An 18,951-nucleotide genomic window follows, 5' to 3' on the forward strand; every position below is an offset into this window, starting at 1 on the left:
GTGTGCATAGTTTCTCAGTGCTCCTTTTGTCTTCCGCAGGTTGTGTGCACAGTTTATCAGTGCTCCTTTTGTCGTCTGCAGGTTGTGTACACAGTTTATCAGTGCTCCTTTTGTCGTCTGCAGGTTGTGTGCACAGTTTACCAGTGCTCCTTTTGTCTTCTGCAGGTTGTGTGAATAGTTTCTCAGGTTGCTGATGTTCTTCCTCTGTTCCCTTTGTCATCTGTAGTTGTGAGTGTACACTCACTGCTTTGTTTGTCATCTGTAGTTGTGAGTGTACACTCACCGATTCATTTGTCGTCTGTAGTTTTGAGTGTACGCTCTCACTGCTTTCTTTATCGTCTTTATTTGTATACTCTCATTGTTTGCTTTTCCATTTGCAGTTGTGAGTGTACTCTCTTGTGCTTCCTTTGACATCCGGAGTTGTGAGTGTATGCTATCACTGCTCCCTTTGTCATTTGTAGGTGTGAGTGTACTGCCACTTTGTTCTTTTCAGGTTGTGAGTTTACGCTCTCACTGTGGGAAGTTGGCCTGGCATATGCTGTCCACTATTCTAGTGGGCACCTTGCACCAGTCCAAACGACCCTTATTAATGATAGGTTAAAGACAACCGATATAGAAAGCTAGTGGTAGCTGAAGAGAGCAGCCTTCAGGCTAAGTCTTGGAGGAATGTAAAGCTGCTTGTTTTAACAGTCTACAATCTCATGAATGACCAAATGAGAGGAGAACCACACCAGATATATATGTAAAATATATGTATTTATTCTAAACACATCCCTCTAGTCTCTTTATGAGGCTAGAGGCAAAAGAGATGTGAAGAACCTGAAAGCAGAGGGGACATAGTCTGGGTCACGTGCCAGTGACCAGGGGTACGATAGTTGAATGCCCACCGATGTCGGGTGAAGAAGGTGAAGCTTGACTCTTCAGCCACGAGGTCCCGGAGACGTCGACGACGACCAGGAGCTGTATTCGAGCTGTCCCATTAAGGATGTCGAGTGCTGCAGTGTCGGTGCTCGGATCGGACCCAACAATCCTTGGCAACAGCAACCCATGCAGAAACAGAGATAGGCTTTGGTGCAGACCAGCAAGGTCTGGGTGACTCACCACGTAGTAGGGAATCAGGCACTTCTGGAGCAACCAGGGAAGCCCGAGGAAAAGTAGAGTTACCTTCGAGGGGACCCACCAGTCAACGGACCAGGGATCGCGAAGTAGCCTCGAGCGGAAACGCGAGAAGCGGCTCACGGAACACTCGTGGAGTGTAGGCCCAAAATCTTCGGTGCAGAAGATGCTCGGGGCTTGGGCTACAAGTAACCCAACGCAAAACTTCAGAAAAGGTAGGGAAGGCAATGCACTAGCAAATGGCACGGCGCCCAGGATTTCCGGTCCCAAGTCTCTCGTGAGGGCTGTGGGTCTCAGCTTTGTTGGGATCTCGTGTCAGCCTCTGAGAAGTCTGGAAGTCCATGTCCTGAATCGCAAATACTTCAGAGTCTGGTGGGATCTTCAGAAATGCAGACCGGCAAGGTGCTTCTTTGGTGCCCGTTTGAACAGGGGAGTCACTCCTTGACCCCAAGGGAGATTCTTCCATCTTCTAGTTATGTAGAATGTCGAAGTTCTTGGATATATGTTGCAGAGTTTCGTCCAGGTGTAATCTGAAGTCCTAAGGACTGGGGTCCCATACTTATACTTTGAAAGGGGGTTGGACATACTCTAGGGACCCACCTATGGGAGGGTCTGGGAAGAGGGCTGGTTACACCCATTTCCTTTGTACAGTTTCCCACCAGAGCAGGGGCTGAGTGCCCCTGCAACCACTTTGAACTGGACTATATAGAGGGACACCAAATATGCCCCCAGCACTGTCTGAAAAGCACTCTCTGAGTGCTCCCACCCAGCCCCAATAAACTAAAGCCTGTCTGGGAGGTGGGTACACCTCCCTGTGACAGGAAACCTATTGTCCAGGCCTCCACTGCCGGAGTTTCATCCAGCAGCAGGAGGTCAGACCCGTGTCTGTGGCTGCAGCATCCATTTTGTGATGCTAGGGTTCTTTTAAACTATCACCGGTCAGATCAGTGTGTGCATGTCTCTCCCTCTAGAAGGATGAAATTCTACCCCCGCCGCCAGGACTGGCGGGGGGTAGGATTCCAAAGTGTTTAACACCAAACACGACATATTTCGATGCAGCCATTCCAAAGTTAGCATTTACAGCGAGGTTATAATGCACTTAAGAGAATATTGTCTGGCTGCATCACAGAACAGCCTCATAGAATAGATTAAGAAAGCTACAGAGGGGTCCTGCTCATGCATGGGCTCCCTCTCACAAAAAAACAAGCACTCTGCCTTCAGGATTGATCAGGCCTGCCATAGGAGTGACTGATAGGTTTAAATGTGTCAGTGATTAAAGGTAGACATAGGTAACCTATATCTTAGTAAGGGGTGCATGCACCACCTTACCCAGGCTGCAGAAGCAGACCTGTGGTGTCATTTTGGAAGGCTACCCAGGGGTGGCATAAAACATGCCTCAGCCCCTGGTAGGCTTCTGAGGTACCTATGCCCTTAGTACCTAAGGTACCATATACTAGGGACTCACAAGGGTACCCCAGTAACCAAACTGGAGTGACTGTACTGTACTACCTTCAGTAGTAGCAGCCGAGTAAAGCATAGGATGGCATTGGAATCATTACGGGCACGGACCGCGGCGATTAACTCCCGGCGGAAATCCCAAAAAGCCCATTGGCTGCTCCCCTCAATTAATCCGATGTTGACTTGAGCCTAGACACTGCTTTACAAAGTATGAATAATTGCTGACCGATGCAAGCGGTCTGCCTGGGACCTAGCAAAATTAGTCTCTTTACGAATTCAAATGAAGCAACAGCAGCGACTACTGATTTGATCACCCTGAATACTCCTTGAAGTACACAAACTGAGGTTTTAAGACCTAACCTTAACCCCTCTACATGTCTGCCCCTTGACTGTACCCAAGATAAGCAGCAACAACGACTTGTCCACACAGCGTGTCTTCTACACTCCCCATTAAATGGCTCTCCAAAATATTTCAGGATGCTTCCCCTGTCCTGATGATGATCTTGACTAAACAAAAGATCGAAATGTCATCGACCCCCCACCCCAAGGAAAATCTTCCCCATTGTATATATTTCTGTGGATTACCCCTTGTTGTAATAGTTATATTTCGTCTATTTCACTGTTTCACTTATGTCACAATATGCACTCCATCACTGATGTGAGCACCTGAACATATATATATATATATACATATGAAATGATTGAAATTTCACATGTTGCCCTACATGTTTTGCTCCCATACTGATTTTATGTCAAATCTAAGGGATTCCTTTTGTTTCTCAAGACCTATTTAGGCCACCATTGAACCATTGTTTTCTTTAAATACATTACAACCCCTGGTTCACTTTACGGGGTACCCTTGTTTTCCTATACTACAGTATCACTGCTTTCTTCATTCAGATTGAGGGTGTGCTCCCTCACAGCTTCCTTCATGCAGGGAGCAGGTGTGCTCTCTCACTGGTTCCTTTGTCTTATGCAGATTGTGGATGTGCTCTCTCACTGCTTCCTTTATTCAGATTGTGGATGTGCGCCTTCCACTTGTCTTTCATACAGGTTGCACGTGTGCTGCATCACTGCTCTCTTCATGCAGCTTGTAGGTGAGCTCCCTCACTGGTTAGTTTGTCCTATGCAGATTGTGGATGTGCTTTCTCACTGCTTCCTTTATGCATATTGTATCTGTGCTCTCTCACTTTTTCCTTCATGCAGGTAGTGGGTGTGCTCCACGTTTCTTTCATGCAGATTGCAGGTGTTTTCCTTCACTTCTTTCTTCATGCAGGTTATGGATGTCCTTCCTCACTGCTTCCATCATGAAGGGTGCAGGTGTGCTCCCTCACTCCTTTCTTCATGCAGATTGTGGATAAGCTCTTTCCATGGTTTTTTCATGCAGGTTGTGGGTGTGCTCCCTCACTGCTTTCTTCATGCAGATTATGGGTGTGCAATTAAACAAAGTAAAATCCACTCTGAAGGTGGTCGTGATCCCTACAGTGGTGGGGAGCACACAGTGTTGTTTGAATACCCCTCACACACCAACAGGCCCCTTGGTGTCATGCTTCATCATCGGGGCCTTCGCACCCCTCTACGGGATGCGGCGTGCTGCGACTCACGAATACGTAGGAGCACTCATAGTGAACTATGTGTTTGTATGTGTGAGAGGGAGAGTGAGTGGTGAGGTGAAAAGTGAAGGTTAAAAAATACCTGGCTCGTAGGAAAAAAATATTTATTACGTCCTCGGCTGGTATTATTAAAAGGGGTGCAAGATGAGGTTGTCAGTTATACGTATTAGGGTATATCAACCTCAGAAGTGCGTCGACATGTTTCGGAGTATAGGAACTCCTTCTTCAGGACGAGGATATGCACAACTATCCTCACCTTACTCACATGGGGTGTGAATGTAAAAGTATATTCTACAAAAAAACACAAGGGGAAATGTACCTATGGGTGTTAATATTTGAATGAGCTCTGTTGCCCCCAATTGGCGTTGAAGATACAGAACTTATGTACCAAGGTTAGCTGACCTCATGAGCCTTAGCGTAGTATTGGGGGTTCCTTCCTCACTGCTCAAATTAGCAACGGTTACTGCACGACCTAGTAGGCTGCCTTCCCCTCAACACGGCTCCAACGCTGTTGCTAATTTGAGCAGTGAGGAAGGAACCCCCAATACTACGCTAAGGCTCATGAGGTCAGCTAATCTTGGTCCATAAGTTCTGTATCTTCAACGCCAATTGGGCGCAACAGAGCTCATTCAAATATTAATACCCATAGGTACATTTCACCATGTGTTTTTTTGAAGAATACACTTTTACATTCACACCCCATATGAGTAAGGTGAGGATAGTTGTGCATATCCTCGTCCTGAAGAAGGAGTTCCTATACTCCGAAACATGTCGACGCACTTCTGAGGTTGATATACCCTAATACGTATAACTGACAACCTCATCTTGCACCCCTTTTAATAATACCAGCCGAGGACGTACTAAATATTTTTTTCCTACGAGCCAGGTATTTTTTAACCTTCACTTTTCACCTCACCACTCACTCTCCCTCTCACACGTTACAAACACATAGTTCACTATCAGTGCTCCTACGTATTCGTGAGTTGCAGCACGCCGCATCCAGTAGAGGGGTGCGAAGGCTCCGATGATGAAGCATGACACCAAGGGACCTGTTGGTGTGTGAGGGGTATTCAAACAACACTGTGTGCTCCCCACCACTGTAGGGATCACGACCACCTTCATAGTGGATTCTACTTTGTTTAATTGAATTGTTAGGGGAGATCGAATCCACTTCCTCCTCTCCCTCCCTCCTTTTGTTGAATTTATTATTTAGATTATGTGTGTGCTCCCTCACTGCTTCCATCATGCAGGATGCAGGTGTGCTCTCTCACTGCTTCCTTCACGCAGATTGTGGGTGTGCTCCCTCACTGCTCCCTCCATGTTTCTTTCATGCAGATTGTGGGTGTGCTCCCTCACTGTTCCCTCCATGTTTCTTTCATGCAGGTTGTGGGTATGCTCTCTCACTGCTTCCTTCATGCAGATTGTGGATGTGCTCCCTGAACGCTTCCTTCATGCAGGGTGAGGGTGTGCTGCATCACTGCTTCCTTCATGCTGATTGTGGATGAGATCCCTCCACGTTTCTTTCATGCAGGTTGTGGGTGTGCTGCAACATTGCTTCTTTCATGTGGGGTGCAGGTGCCCTACATCGCTGCTCTCATCATGCAGATTGCAGGAGTGTTCCCTCAATGCTTTCTTCGTGCAGATTATGGATGTCCTTCCTCACTGCTTCCATCATGCAGGGTGCAGGTGTGCTCCCTCCAATGTTTCTTTCATGCAGGTTGTGTGTGTGCTCCCTCACTGCTTTCTTCATGTAGATTGTGGATGTGCTCCCTGAAGGCTTCCTTCATGCAGGGTGAGGGTGTGCTGCATCACTGCATTCATCATGTAGATTGTGAGTGTTCTCCCTCACTGCTTCCATTATACAGAGTGTGGGTGTGCTCCCTCACTGCTTTCTTCATGCAGATTGTGGGTGTGCTCCCTCACTGCTTCAATCATACAGAGTGTGGGTGTGCTCCCTCACTGCTTTCTTCATGCAGATTGTGGATGTGCTCCTTCCACGTTTCTTCATGCAGGTTGTGGGAGTGCTCGATCATTGCGTCTTTCATGTGGGATGCAGGTCAGCTGCATCACTGCTCGCTTCATGCAGATTGCGGGTGTGAACCCTCACTGCTTCATTCATGCTGATTGTGGATGTGCTCCCTCCACATTTCTTTTATGCAGGTTGTGGGTGTCCTGCATCATTGCCTATTTCATGCAGGTTGCAGGTGTGCTGCATCACTTCATGCAGATTGTGGATGTGCTCCCTCACTGGTTCCTCTGTCTTATGCAGATTGTGGATGTGCTCTCTCACTTCCTTCTTCATGCAGATTGTGGATGTGCTCCCTCACTGGTTCCTTTGTCTTATGCAGATTGTGGATGTGCTCTCTCACTTCCTTCTTCATGCAGATTGTGGCTGTGCTCCCTCACTGGTTCCTTTGTCTTATGCAGATTGTGGATGTGCTCTCTCACTTCCTTCTTCATGCAGATTGTGGCTGTGCTCCCTCACTGCTTTCTTCATGCAGATTGTGGGTGTACTCCCTCACTACTTTCTTCATGCAGATTGTGGATGTGCTCCTTCCACGTTTCTTCATGCAGGTTGTGGGAGTGCTCAATCATTGCGTCTTTCATGTGGGATGCTGATGTGCTGCATCACTGCTCTCTTTATGCATATTGCGGGTGTGAACCCTTACTGCTTCATTCATGCTGATTGTGGATGTGCTCCCTCCACATTTCTTTTATGCAGGTTGTGGGTGTCCTGCATCATTGCCTATTTCATGCAGGTTGCAGGTGTGCTGCATCACTTCCTTCTTCATGCAGATTGTGGATGTGCTCCGTCACTGGTTCCTCTGTCTTATGCAGATTGTGGATGTGCTCTCTCACTTCCTTCTTCATGCAGATTGTGGATGTGCTCCCTCACTGGTTCCTTTGTCTTATGCAGATTGTGGATGTGCTCTCTCACTTCCTTCTTCATGCAGATTGTGGATGTGCTCCCTCACTGGTTCCTCTGTCTTATGCAGATTGTGGATGTGCTCTCTCACTTCCTTCTTCATGCAGATTGTGGATGTGCTCCCTCACTGGTTCCTCTGTCTTATGCAGATTGTGGATGTGCTCTCTCACTTCCTTCTTCATGCAGATTGTGACTGTGCTCCCTCACTGGTTCCTTTGTCTTATGCAGATTGTGGATGTGCTCTCTCACTTTTTTCTTCATGCAGATTGTGGATGTACTGCATCACTGCTTTCTTCATACAGGCTGTGGCTGTTCTCCCTCACTACTTGCTCCATGCAGGTTGGAGGTGTGCTCCCTCACTGCTTTCCTCATACAGATATGTTCTCTCACAGTTTCCTTTGTCTCCTGCAGGATGTGGATGTGCTCCCTCACTGGTGCCTGCTGTGCAGCCCTCGCCTCCGTTCTTGGCAGCAGTGAGTCCCTCAAAGAGCTCATACTAAGCTACAATGCACTGGGGGATATTGGGCTCAAGCATCTATGTGAGGGGCTGAAGCACCCGAGCTGCAGGCTGGAAAAACTGGAGTAAGTGAACATGAGCTGGAACTCATTTACTTTAGATGCATTAGTGAACCAGAAATGGAGCTCTTTCATTTCAGGTGCAACAGTAAGAGTGAGATGAAGCTCTTCACGTTAGATGCATTAATGTACATGATATGGAGATCTTTGACTTTAGATGCATTAGTGAACATGAGAGGGAGCTCATTTACTTTAGATGCATTAGTGAACCAGAGATGGAGCTCATTTACTTTAGATGCATTAGTGAACCAGAGATGGAGCTCATTTACTTTAGATGCATTAGTGAACCAGAGATGGAGCTCATTTACTTTAGATGCATTAGTGAACCAGAGATGGAGCTCTTTCATTTCAGGTGCAACAGTAAGAGTGAGATGAAGCTCTTCACGTTAGATGCATTAATGTACATGATATGGAGATCTTTGACTTTAGATGCATTAGTGAACATGAGAGGGAGCTCATTTACTTTAGATGCATTAGTGAACCAGAGATGGAGCTCATTTACTTTAGATGCATTAGTTAACCAGAGATGGAGCTCATTTACTTTAGATGCATTAGTGAACCAGAGATGGAGCTCATTTACTTTAGATGCATTAGTGAACCAGAGATGGAGCTCTTTCATTTCAGGTGCAACAGTAAGAGTGAGATGAAGCTCTTCATGTTAGATGCATTAATGTACATGATATGGAGATCTTTGACTTTAGATGCATTAGTGAACATGAGATGGAGCTCATTTACTTTAGATGCATTAGTGAACCAGAGATGGAGCTCATTTACTTTAGATTCATTAGTGAACAAGAGATGGAGCTGTTTCATTTCAGGTGCAACAGTAAGAGTGAGATGAAGCTCTTCACTTTAGATGCATCAATGTACATGATATGGAGATCTTTGACTTTAGATGCATTAGTGAACCAGAGATGGAGCTCATTTACTTTAGATGCATTAGTGAACAAGAGATGGAGCTCATTTACTTAAGATGCATTAGTGAACATGAGATGGAGCTCATTTACTTTAGATGCATTAGTGAACCAGAGATGGAGCTCATTTACTTTAGATGCATTAGTGAACCAGAGATGGAGCTCTTTCATTTCAGGTGCAACAGTAAGAGTGAGATGAAGCTCTTCACTTTAGATGCATTAATGTACATGAGATGGAGCTCTTTCATTTCAGGTGCAACAGTAAGAATGAAATGAAGCTCTTCACTTTAGATGCATTAATGTACATGATATGGAGATCTTTGACTTTAGATGCATTAGTGAACATGAGATGGAGCTCATTTACTTTAGATGCATTAGTGAACCAGAGATGGAGCTCATTTACTTTAGATGCATTAGTTAACCAGAGATGGAGCTCATTTACTTTAGATGCATTAGTGAACCAGAGATGGAGCTCATTTACTTTAGATGCATTAGTGAACCAGAGATGGAGCTCTTTCATTTCAGGTGCAACAGTAAGAGTGAGATGAAGCTCTTCATGTTAGATGCATTAATGTACATGATATGGAGATCTTTGACTTTAGATGCATTAGTGAACATGAGATGGAGCTCATTTACTTTAGATGCATTAGTGAACCAGAGATGGAGCTCATTTACTTTAGATTCATTAGTGAACAAGAGATGGAGCTGTTTCATTTCAGGTGCAACAGTAAGAGTGAGATGAAGCTCTTCACTTTAGATGCATCAATGTACATGATATGGAGATCTTTGACTTTAGATGCATTAGTGAACCAGAGATGGAGCTCATTTACTTTAGATGCATTAGTGAACAAGAGATGGAGCTCATTTACTTAAGATGCATTAGTGAACATGAGATGGAGCTCATTTACTTTAGATGCATTAGTGAACCAGAGATGGAGCTCATTTACTTTAGATGCATTAGTGAACCAGAGATGGAGCTCATTTACTTTAGATTCATTAGTGAACAAGAGATGGAGCTGTTTCATTTCAGGTGCAACAGTAAGAATGAGATGAAGCTCTTCACTTTAGATGCATCAATGTACATGATATGGAGATCTTTGACTTTAGATGCATTAGTGAACCAGAGATGGAGCTCATTTACTTTAGATGCATTAGTAAACAAGAGATGGAGCTCATTTACTTAAGATGCATTAGTGAACATGAGATGGAGCTCATTTACTTTAGATGCATTAGTGAACCAGAGATGGAGCTCATTTACTTTAGATGCATTAGTGAACCAGAGATGGAGCTCATTTACTTTAGATGCATTAGTGAACCAGAGATGGAGCTCATTTACTTTAGATTCATTAGTGAACAAGAGATGGAGCTGTTTCATTTCAGGTGCAACAGTAAGAGTGAGATGAAGCTCTTCACTTTAGATGCATCAATGTACATGATATGGAGATCTTTGACTTTAGATGCATTAGTGAACCAGAGATGGAGCTCATTTACTTTAGATGCATTAGTGAACAAGAGATGGAGCTCATTTACTTAAGATGCATTAGTGAACATGAGATGGAGCTCATTTACTTTAGATGCATTAGTGAACCAGAGATGGAGCTCATTTACTTTAGATGCATTAGTGAACCAGAGATGGAGCTCTTTCATTTCAGGTGCAACAGTAAGAGTGAGATGAAGCTCTTCACTTTAGATGCATCAATGTACATGATATGGAGATCTTTGACTTTAGATGCATTAGTGAACCACAGATGGAGCTCATTTACTTTAGATGCATTAGTGAATCAGAGATGGAGCTCTTTCATTTCAGGTGCAACAGTAAGAATGAGATGAAGCTCTTCACTTTAGATGCATTAATGTACATGATATGGAGATCTTTGACTTTAGATGCATTAGTGAACATGAGAGGGAGCTCATTTACTTTAGATGCATTAGTGAACCAGAGATGGAGCTCATTTACTTTAGATTCATTAGTGAACAAGAGATGGAGCTGTTTCATTTCAGGTGCAACAGTAAGAATGAGATGAAGCTCTTCACTTTAGATGCATCAATGTACATGATATGGAGATCTTTGACTTTAGATGCATTAGTGAACCAGAGATGGAGCTCATTTACTTTAGATGCATTAGTGAACAAGAGATGGAGCTCATTTACTTAAGATGCATTAGTGAACATGAGATGGAGCTCATTTACTTTAGATGCATTAGTGAACCAGAGATGGAGCTCATTTACTTTAGATGCATTAGTGAACCAGAGATGGAGCTCTTTCATTTCAGGTGCAACAGTAAGAATGAAATGAAGCTCTTCACTTTAGATGCATTAATGTACATGATATGGAGATCTTTGACTTTAGATGCATTAGTGAACATGAGAGGGAGCTCATTTACTTTAGATGCATTATTGAACCAGAGATGGAGCTCTTTCATTTCATTTTTTTTTTTACAAACCGATGAGGAAAACATACCAATATACATATAAAGAAAAAATATATAAATTGTTGCCGAAACAAGAACTTGTTTCAAATTCAATTTTCAATTCTCCAATTCCCACTTGGGACACATAAAGCCATAGTTCATTTTGTTCGTACAAAAGGCTAAACAGTTGAAATATTACAGACAGGTAGCTAAAAGAAAAAAGAGAGAGAGAGAAGAAAAAAAAAAACTGGTGGTTAGGGGCAGATCCAGGCTCTAGCAACTGTTAGCTTGGCACAAGATAAAAGGATCATCACCAGAGCTGACTGGGGTAGGGAGACTAGATGTACATCAAGCAATACTGTTAGAGCGGTAAGAGAAGGTAAATGAATCTTTTTGATTTCCAAAACTTTGTGTATTCCCCCCCAAAAGTCCCTCAGGGTAGGGCAAGAGAGCAGCATATGTTCCAGATCTACTGCATAAGCTGAGCATTTGGGACATTTAGTACGGTCGCCATAAGTATTATTGAGGGACCACTTCGAGATCTTTTCCGGTGTGTAATATAGCATACAAGTTGTTCTAAACTGTTGCAGCCTTAAACTAGATGATCGAACTGCATTGTTAATATTAGATAAAGAGCACGTTATCTGTTTTGGTGTTATATTTGAGCCAATTTTGCTGCTCCATTTCTCTGCTAATTTTAAGCAAACGTCAGTTTTGAAGGCACAAAGGTATCTATAGGCTTCACGTATAACTGACTTATTTTTTGTTGTGTATAAACAATACCAAATGTCGCAGTCTGAAATCTCATGGATTTGATTTTTCTGTATCAAAAAATCATGTCTTTGTAAATATTTAAAAAGAGATGGAGCTCTTTCCTTTCAGGTGCAACAGTAAGAGTGAGATGAAGCTCTTCCCTTTAGATGCATTAATGTACATGATATGGAGATCTTTGACTTTAGATGCATTAGTGAACCAGAGATGGAGCTCTTTCATTTCAGGTGCAACAGTAAGAATGAGATGAAGCTCTTCACTTTAGATGCATTAATGTACATGATATGGAGATCTTTGACTTTAGATGCATTAGTGAACCAGAGATGGAGCTCTTTCATTTCAGGTGCAACAGTAAGAGTGAGATGAAGCTCTTCACGTTAGATGCATTAATGTACATGATATGGAGATCTTTGACTTTAGATGCATTAGTGAACACGAGATGGAGCTCATTTACTTTCGATGCATTAGTGAACATGAGATGGAGCTCATTTACTTTAGATGCATTAGTGAACATGAGATGGAGCTCATTTACTTTAGATGCATTAGTGAACCAGAGATGGAGCTCTTTCATTTCAGGTGCAACAGTAAGAGTGAGATGAAGCTCTTCACTTTAGATGCATTATTGTACATGATATGGAGATCTTTGACTTTAGATGCATTAGTGAACATGAGATGGAGCTCATTTACTTTAGATGCATTATTGTACATGATATGGAGATCTTTGACTTTAGATGCATTAGTGAACATGAGATGGAGCTCATTTACTTTAGATGCATTATTGTACATGATATGGAGATCTTTGACTTTAGATGCATTAGTGAACATGAGATGGAGCTCTTCCACTTTTGCTGCATTTGTGAACATTAGATGGAGCTCTTCCACTTTTTAGACGAATTGGTGAGAATAAAATAGAGCTCTTTCATTCCAGGTGCAACAGTGAGAGTGAGATGGAGCTCTTCACTTTAGATGTATTATACAACATGAGATGGAACTATTCTTGTATCTGTCAAAGAAAAGAGAAGTTGATCTTGATCGCAAGCACCTCGCCGAACCGCCTCTGCATGTTGTATTTCAGCATCAATTAATGCCTGAGTGGCAGCTCTAGCTTTGGCTTTCCGCTCTTTATTCAGCTGCCAGATATATTGTTGAGTAACCCCTCTTGTAAATGCCTTCATTGCATCCCAAACAGCAAGAGGGGAAGATGACCCCAAATTTTCTTTAAAAAATCTTCTAATTATTTGTTAATAGTGGCCATATATCTGCTATCTGTGAGTAGACAATATGGAAAGGAGAAAAGCCAAATTATCTTACAGTCAGCTTTGACTCAAAAAGATAAAATAGGATTATGATCGGAAGTAATCCTGGGGCACACTTCCATATCTGCTGACAGTATTATATCATCTGAAACCCAAGCCATATCTATGTTACAATATTGCCTTTGTGGGGCAGAATAATGCATATAACCTGGGGTGGTTGGATATAATAATCCTTTATAGACTGCAACCGCTGCATTTCTAATATTGCAGTTCTCACCTTCCGTATTCTAAAAGTAGCCGCCTGGCTCATTGAGTCTATAGAGTAATCAATGACACAGTTAAAGTCTCCCATAATCAGAACCTCCCCCTGCCAGTTTAGCAACTCCATATTTAAAACATCTTAAACAGTAGGATCATCAACATTAGGGCCGTATACTGAACAAAAAATATATTTATTTCCCTTTATTTCAAACCGCGCAAGCACCCACCTTCCTCTCTGGTCAGCCAGCGTTTTATTTATTTTACAATCAAACTTCTTATCTATTAGTGTAACTCCCCCCCCTTATTGAAACACATTGGGTTGTACACACAATTATTTGATATCAGTCAGTCAAGTAATCTTTATTTCGGTCGAAGACCTTAAAAGATGCAAGATACACTCAATAAAAAGCATCATGACAAGTATGTGTAACTCATTAAATACAGAAGTACACAGATTGCATTTCATAGAAACTAAAAAGGTAAAAAGAGATTAAAAAGATAAAAAGGATATGCACAAGTTAAAAATATTATATAATCAGGGCACAGATTTCACACAACGGGCGGGACTAGACAGAATATTGACCACGGGACTAGTTGTTAATGACTTACAGCGCCTCCGCCACATGGCATATAAATAACACGAAACAGAGAATACAACTGGTTGGGAAGTATCACATTTTAAGATCCTGAGTGCCTGATGATACTGCTTGAGTCCCAGGTTTCTGCATAATTGAATGAGCCATCGCTGCCTGAGATTCTGAGAGCATTCGGCAGAAAAAAAGAACATGGGGCACAGACTCATCTTTTGCACCACACACTGGTGCATTCCAGCGATTTGTTGTTAGACCATTTGTGCGAAAAAACTCTAAGTGGTAGTGTGTCATGTCTAAATTGAACGTAGAGTTTCCTTGCTTCACTAGGGAGGCCGGACTCTTTTTAATAGATGGTCAATTGAAAAAGCCACATAAGGAGGACACGCCCCGATTTCCATTTGTAAGGACAATATTGGCCCTTTTAATACTCGTTTCCCTCAAGAACAATTGCAGACCTCGGTGGCTCCCTTGTATATAAATATACCAAAGAGATAGGATAATCTCAAGGTGTGTAAGCAAAAGGACATTACTTCCACCAAACTGATGAAATTAGGTTTGAAAAAACTGATAAAAGAGCTTCAAACTACAGTGGAGCTCTAAATGAGAAAAATCAATTATTGTGAGAAAACTGTCCTGATGAAGGTGTAAAACATTCACCGAAACGCTGCGTCGACAACTTGTGTTTTCTGTTTTTAATCTTTTTAATATGTCTATATGATTTGACACCTTTTTAATTTTGCTAATTGGTACTTCTTTACAGAATAATGTATTGTGATTGAATAAACCATGTATTTTTAAATATCAATATCAATGTTTACTGATCAGTATATTGTTTTAATTAGTCATTATGAATATGTAATACCATTTGCTGCACTTTTGGGTTGTGTGAGGTCAGTGGATGTTATAAAAAGAAAAAAAATTCTTGTTTTAAATAACCATATCCAGTTGGTAATATTGTAGGGACCACTTTTGTTTCATTATACTTGCTTCACTATGGACAATCTCATCCAAAAATGGCTCAAGTTTATACTCATCTTTGTGTCTCAAAAAGTTTAAAGTTAGGGATCCTAGCGCAGAGTTGGTGACAACATCCTCCAGTTGTGGATTACGATGGAATTTCACCAAGTCTGCATGGGACACCTTCATAAACGCTATCTCAGGTTTGCTCCAAAGATCCGGGAGACCCAACCTCTTACTCTCTTTTCTTATGTGAGCAAACCATTGGATTGTATCTGTTCTAGGGAGTCCCATAAGTTCTTTGACCTCCTCTCTAGAGTACCTCAGTTCTGGAGTTACCCATAGTCTATGCCAATATGATAAAGGGCGAAGACTAATTTCCTCGTCTATGGGTCTGATATTTAGCTCCATTCCTAGAGGGATAAGGGGAGTGCTAGCTGGAAGAGACAACAGAGATCTCAAAAAGCAGCGACTTCCCCAGTGACACCTATATTTCTTGTAGCCCTGAGGAGTCGCTGGAAGATTGTCCCTTTGGCGAAACACGTGTCAGCTGGATCTCTCTTGACAACATTAAAACACTATATTTTAGACGATCAAATTAATGAAGAAAATGTATTTTGTCTACTATCAGGCTTTATTTCTACTGTACAAATGTCTATTCTGGCTTAATTTATTATATGATTTTGTTGCGTGCAAGGGTACCTTGTTGCTATTATCCGGTATATTAGCCCTGGCTGACACCTTATTGGGGGGTCATCCCCTCACCCTTTTGCACCTCATTACGATTAACAATCTCCAGATCGAATTGCGTCAATAATGAGCAGTGCGCCATTCTTTCCCCCTATTCCTGAATAAAAACCCTTGGATAATTACATCAACGAAAATTAAGTAGAGGCTGCCAACCTCTACTTTAACCGTTTTCCAATATAAGAGTTGCAATCTTAAAAGTTGCTCAACGGTGGTGATCATATCTCAGATTTCTCCATCCAAGTTTGGAGGCGACCGAGAATAATCAGTTCAAAGAGTTTTTGACTCACGTCGATCAAATTGATTGGGCGGTAGTTTGCAGGGATTAATGGGGAGCCCTTTTTGTATACTGGGACAATTTCCGCCCCAGCCAAGTTTCAGATATGGGGAGCCCTGAAGTATGGTATTAAACATAAGACAGAAGTACGCGGTCCAAATCTCAGGTTGGTCCCTATAAAAGTCCCTGGGGATTTTATCAATACCAGAGGCTTTTCATGATGGGAGTCTCCTTGTCGCACCCTCCACCTCCAACAGTGTGATTTTTATGCCTACAGCTGGTTTAAGAGTATTCAGTGTGGGAGCATCTTCCAGTCTATATTGAAAGTCATTGTGGATATTCTGGGGGGTTAACAGGCTCATAGAAGAGCCTGCTTTAATCGAATAGAGCGCCCGAAGTGCTTCATCCATCTCTCGGGTACAATACGTTATGTTATGTTATGTTAAAAATATTTGGTACCGCGCGCGATCACCAATTGGTTTCTTGGCGCTCAAAGACAAGTGGAGGAAGGACGCAGGGGAGTAGAAGCGGCTAATCATGAGCAAGATGGAACAGGAATGTTTTCAAGAGTTTACGAAAAGTAAGATAGTCAGGAGTGAGCCGGATTGAGAGGGGAAAGGAGTTCCAGGTAAACTGAGCGAGAAAGGAAAAACAAGCACCACCGTGTTTTTTACGTTTAAACCTGGGAGTGATTAAGAGATTGTGAGCAGAAGATCTGAGGTGTCGAGAGGGGACGTGAGGGTGAAGGCTACGGGAGATAAAGGCAGGGGCAGAAGCAGATAGGGATTTGAAAACAGTGCATCCCATTTTGAAGATGCAACGGTGCGCAACCGGGAGCCAGTGCAGTTTTTTCAACATCGGCGTGACATGTTGGTGTTTGGGCTGTTGGAAGACCAGTCTGGCTGCCTGGTTTTGTACCAGTTGGAGCCGGTGAAGGTGGTATGCGGGAATCCCCACGTACAGACAGTTGGCATAGTCAATACGTGAGGTGACCAGGGCCATGATGACAAGGATAAGAGCCTCTGATGATAAGAACCTTCGGATTTTCCCAATTCTGCGAAGGTGGTAGAAGCAGGCCGAAGTAACGGCATTGATATGGGGTCGCATCAAAAGGTCACTAGAAATGATGACTCCTAGGCTCTTCACAGAGTTGACTGGGCAGGGGGGTAGCCATGGGCTGGGGGCCAGAAATTAGGAGTCCAAGGGTGCGAAGGGCCACCGATCAAGACCAACTCTGTCTTGCTGGGGTTGAGCTTCAGCTGGCTGAAGTTCATCCACTTGTAGATGGTGAGCATTATTGATTGGAAGTTAGAGCAAGAGAGAGGGGAGGGGTCGATGGGAAAAATTAGTTGCAGATCATCTGCATAGTTAAAGATGGTGACAGAGGAGTGACGAAGAGAGGCAAGAAGGGGCTGCATATATAAATTAAACAGAAGAGGGGACAAGGCAGAACCCTGGGGAACACCACAGGAAAGTGAAATTTGAGGAGCAGAGAAGGTGGACAGTTGTACCGATTGGGAGCGGTGTTGAAGGAAGGACTCAACCCAAGACAGGGCCGGGTCCAGGATGCCAGCATTTCTGACACGGTCGATCAGAATGACATGCTCGACCGTGTCAAAAGCTGCCGAGAGGTCTAATAACACCAGGGCCTGGGCCAAGTTCTTGTCAGCCCCCTGTCTCAGCGCATCCATGACCGCTACCACCACTGCCTCCGTGGAGTGGGCCGGTCTGAAGCCTGCCTGTTGGTCATCAAGGAAATGAGTTTCCTCGATGAAAGCACTCAGGCAGCGGGTAACATAAGTCTCCAAGATCTTCCCCAAATAGGGGAGAAGGGAAATAGGTCGGTAATTACCTAAGACCGCAGGGTCAGAACCGGGTTTTTTTAAGATGGGTACGACCACAGCTTTTTTGAAAGCATCGGGGACAGAGCCTGTAGCGAGTGAGCGGTTCAACAGGTCAAGAGGAGGACCAGGGCAGGCCATAAAGGCGTCCCTTAAGATTTGGGGGGGGCAGCAATCGTGGGGGGAACCGGAGCCAACGGCCTGTAGTATCGAAAGGAAGGTGTCCAAAGAAATAGGAGGGAATTCATGCAGAGAGCAAGAATTCGAAGAAGGGAGGACGCTGACCTGGGACAGAGTAGTAGATGGGATGTTGTTTTTAATGGTAGAGATTTTGTCAATGAAAAATGAGTTTAAAGAGTCGCACAGAGCCTGCGAGGGTTGAGGCTGAGGCGTAACACGGTCAGGGAGGGAAAGTTCAGCCACGATGGAGAAAATTTCTTTTGTTTTTGATGCAGCGCTGATAATTTTCTGAGAGTAGTGGGAGGATTTGGCCAAAATGATAGATTTTTTATAAGATTTTAATAAATCAATAAAAATGGACTTTAAAGAGGGGTCATAGTTTCGCCTCGAGCGATGCTCAGCCTGTCTAAGAAATAGTTTGTCCGCTTTCAGTTGATCAGTAAACCAACGCTGGGCGTTGTGTGGACGTTTAGATTTAATGGTTTTCATAGGGGTGACCAAGTCGCTGGCTTGAGACAACCATTAGTCAAGTGTGGCGGTGTGAGAGTTCAGATCAGAATGGTCAGCGGGAGAGTGGTAGCAAGGGTCGAATGAAAAAGGGAAATGTCGGCATGCTTCCAATTGCGTGCCGGAAAATTCGATACTGATGGGGGACGAATTGGTAGTGAAAGTTTCAGAGAGAAAGAAATGAAGAAATGATCAGACCAGGTGCATAGGTAGACCAGAGGAGGGGAGATATCCAAGTTGGTTGTCCATACCTGATCAAGGATATGGCCCCTGTTGTGAGTTGCGGCAGAGATATGATGCAAAAAGTTAAGGCCAAGTTAAAGGTTGGTAAATTCAAGTGAAGAGGTGGATTCATGGGGATCTAGTGGCCAGTAATTAAAATCGCCAATGATCAAGACTCTGGCGGAGTTAATGGCCATCTGAGAGATGAGATCACCAAACAGGGAAGAGAAGGAAGGCATATTGACAGGGTGGCGATAAACTAAAACACAAATGAAAGAGTGTTTGGGAGACGTAAGTTTCATCGTGAGTATGTCGGAATTTAGTA

General features: G+C 43.3%; 1 protein-coding gene across 5 annotated transcripts in view; it reads left to right on the plus strand.

The window, feature by feature from the left end:
* LOC147709845 (ribonuclease inhibitor-like) overlaps nucleotides 1-18,951 on the plus strand; it is a 322,498-nt gene that overhangs the window by 284,051 nt on the left and 19,496 nt on the right. For all 5 annotated transcript variants that reach the window (XM_086928289.1, XM_086928290.1, XM_086928292.1 and 2 more), the window contains one exon: nucleotides 7,525-7,695. In XM_086928289.1, coding sequence (XP_086784415.1) covers nucleotides 7,525-7,695 — 171 coding nt within the window. The remainder of the gene's footprint in view (nucleotides 1-7,524; nucleotides 7,696-18,951) is intronic.

The sequence above is a fragment of the Lissotriton vulgaris genome, chromosome 6 (genome assembly GCF_964263255.1).
Source record: "Lissotriton vulgaris chromosome 6, aLisVul1.2, whole genome shotgun sequence".
NCBI classification, from domain to species: domain Eukaryota; kingdom Metazoa; phylum Chordata; class Amphibia; order Caudata; family Salamandridae; genus Lissotriton; species Lissotriton vulgaris.